General features: G+C 37.4%; 1 protein-coding gene across 1 annotated transcript; it reads right to left on the bottom strand.

Annotated features, from left to right (window-relative positions):
* Positions 1-245: 245 nt before the first annotated feature.
* LOC110729831 lies at positions 246-2,503 on the bottom strand. The gene is made up of 2 exons (XM_021909608.1): positions 2,226-2,503; positions 246-1,473 (listed from the first exon to the last, which is right to left on the bottom strand). Exon 2 carries the CDS (start codon positions 1,359-1,361, stop codon positions 498-500), a length of 864 nt encoding a protein of 287 aa, XP_021765300.1. The 5' UTR covers positions 1,362-1,473; positions 2,226-2,503; the 3' UTR covers positions 246-497.
* Positions 2,504-2,896: the final 393 nt, after the last annotated feature.

Here is a 2,896-nt window from a genome sequence, read left to right on the forward strand (position 1 = left end):
AAGGGAGTGCCTGGTGAAGGGATATCCATTGATACCCAACCGGTTAATAACATATTTTCCCAAGTGATCCGCAATATTCATCTTGGGGTCCAAAATGACCAGTTCATCCTCTTCGTCATGGTGATAATAGCTTAAACCAATTTCCCAGAGCCTGCGGCTTACAAAGTCGTTGAACGGTGAAACCCACCAATGAGGATTAGCAGATATCTTGAGCTTATGTAAGACATGATTGATAGCCTCTTGGAACAATAGTGGATCCGAGCTGTCTCTGTAAGGTAAGTAGACGAGGACGATGTGGAATTCCTGGTCCCGAGCCTTACATTCTTGAGAAAGCAAGTTGAGCGTCCGAATCAAGGTGCCATCATAGCACAAATACAACCCCACAAGCTTATCTTTGAGTTCAAAAACCGAGACTTTATTCTCAAGATCTATACCCACAGTTACAAAATCATTAGCCCCAGCAGCATTATTATTTATCTTGAAAACAAATTCAGAGTCTAAATTTGAATGTAGGTGGGTGTGAATTTTCCACCAAGAATAATCAAATTCAGGATCACAAAAGGGGGAAAGGAAAGCCCATTATACCCCAAAGAAGGTTTATGCTCAACAACCTTTTGATGGTGGTCTACTAGAAGACCCACTGAGTCCGAAAAAAGGCCAAGGGAGTTGCATATTTTGTCACGACTCAACGTGTCAGAGAAAGGGACTGCAAGCCAGGAGGAAGGAAAAGCTGAAAAGAAGTGGTTGAAAGCATCCTCATCATTAGCCCAGTTTCGTCTCATTTTAGCCACCATAACCATCTCATAATCGGATTTGGGTAGATTAGAATATGCAGTAATTATCCTGCGAATAGCATAGCAACGGTCTGAATCTAGCCAGAACTGAGGCACGAAAAAGCAACAAAACAAGATGTTCTTTCCCCTAAGAGTGTCAATCTCAACTCTAAGGCCATCATTTCGGACCAAGTAACCCCTCTTTCTGTCGTATCCATTAGTGGTGGGGGACAACAAGGACATAAGATCGAAGGGCAAGGGATCGCCTTTGGTAAAGGGAATTTGGTGTTCATTGTCATCTATTTTCTCATGTAAACAATCATGTACTTGATCATAATGGTGCATACACCACGTAAACCCATCCTTAACAGTATGATCACGTACCCAAAGGGGCTGCATCTGGTCTGGCAGTGGCTTTCCCAGGGTTCGATGATCAAAACCCCCCATCTTCAATATTTGGTCTTTAGGGCGGTGATCTTGAAAGTGCAGTATGGAATCCACAGTCCTAGAAACCCAACTCGATGGAACATCTGGGAAGCAAAACTTCTTCCCAATCTTAAACAACCTACTACTAGACCCTGTTCTCATCCTTTGTTTCAATTCGTTTCGATGCTAAGAAATTATGCAAACGATGATAGTATTAAGTGCAAAGCAAATCCAATCCAATCAAGTAATCAAGCCATAGAGCGGAGGTTAGATACTGCAAGGAAATTAACAATCCAAGATAATTAAACTGAGTAATTGTATTTATTTGTCACAGCTAGTAAAATTGAACAAGAGCATACCCAATTACAAGACTACTATTTGTCTAAAAAAAATTACTTTGTACAAGACTACTAGTTGCATAATATTGCTTTGTAATCTCCAAATTAACAGAAATCATGGTCACAAAATTTCACCTAATTTGGGTCAAAAGTTAACAAATTCCTACAAAATTTGATACTCCGTATATCCAGATGAAATTTCTTGCTCTAATTGACAAAAATACAACATTGGGATGAATGGGTAGATCTAAATTGCAAGAAATCACGACCAAACCTGACTAACAAAATTAGAATCACTCTCACAAGACTTGGTTAATCAAAGAACATCCCTTAGTACCCTTACAATACTATCCATAGCAGTAGGGGTATAGATACCTTTCTTCAAAATTTGGAACAAAGATAAATCACCAGTTTCCACAACAAAACTTCAGAAACCAGCTTCCATAGACAATTGCAATGCCCAATATATATCAATTTCTAACTAAAAAACAGAAATGCCAAATTATAGAATTCCCATGAATTTGAAACCCTAATTATACAGGATATATAACAAATCATCAATTTCAAGCAACTCCAACACTAAATTGATAAATTAAATAACAAAAACAACTTAGTCACAAAATCAACCCAATAACTCACGAAGAATAAGAAATTAAAACATTTTAAATTCAATAAGAAATTGAGTTACCTGAATATGTAATGATATTGAAAGATGCGGCTGCCGGTTGGTACGAAACTCGGACTATATAAATTACAATAGCTAAAATTAAGGAGAGAATAATAATCAAATAAACAGAAAATATAATCCCATGATTGTAGGCTTGATTAAGGGAAGATATTGATGGGGAATTATATCTTTGACTGATTATCCTTTGATATAATTGCTACTCCTTGCTACTCAGTAGTGTTTATAGACATATCTTTTGAAATAGCGAGATTTATTAACTCTACAACTGGCGTATTTATTTAAACCGGAATTAAGCACTTTTTCCATCACTCGGCAGTTAATTCTCTTCAAAACACAATTGCAATTGCGTTTTTATTTTTTCGGCTCTGATTATCACTTACGAATTTTAATTAATCTTTGATCTGGTACAAAATACGACGAAACGGAATTCGGTATAAGCGGCTGCTGCTAAATCCACAGGTAATTTTTCCCGTCATTCAAATTTATTTGATTTTCTGCAATTACTATTCCGAAGTTCTATTTCTTGATAACAATGGTTCGAAAACGGAATTTGGGAAAAAGGCCTGTGTCTATTGAAGAAGGAGGGACTGATGTGCCATAAGATCTATTGGTAATTGGTCGACGTAATAAACCACTTGGGCGAATGCCACCTCTTAGTCAAAACGTCGTTC

Source organism: Chenopodium quinoa, unplaced genomic scaffold, assembly GCF_001683475.1.
Source record: "Chenopodium quinoa cultivar QQ74 unplaced genomic scaffold, ASM168347v1, whole genome shotgun sequence".
Lineage (NCBI taxonomy): Eukaryota > Viridiplantae > Streptophyta > Magnoliopsida > Caryophyllales > Amaranthaceae > Chenopodium > Chenopodium quinoa.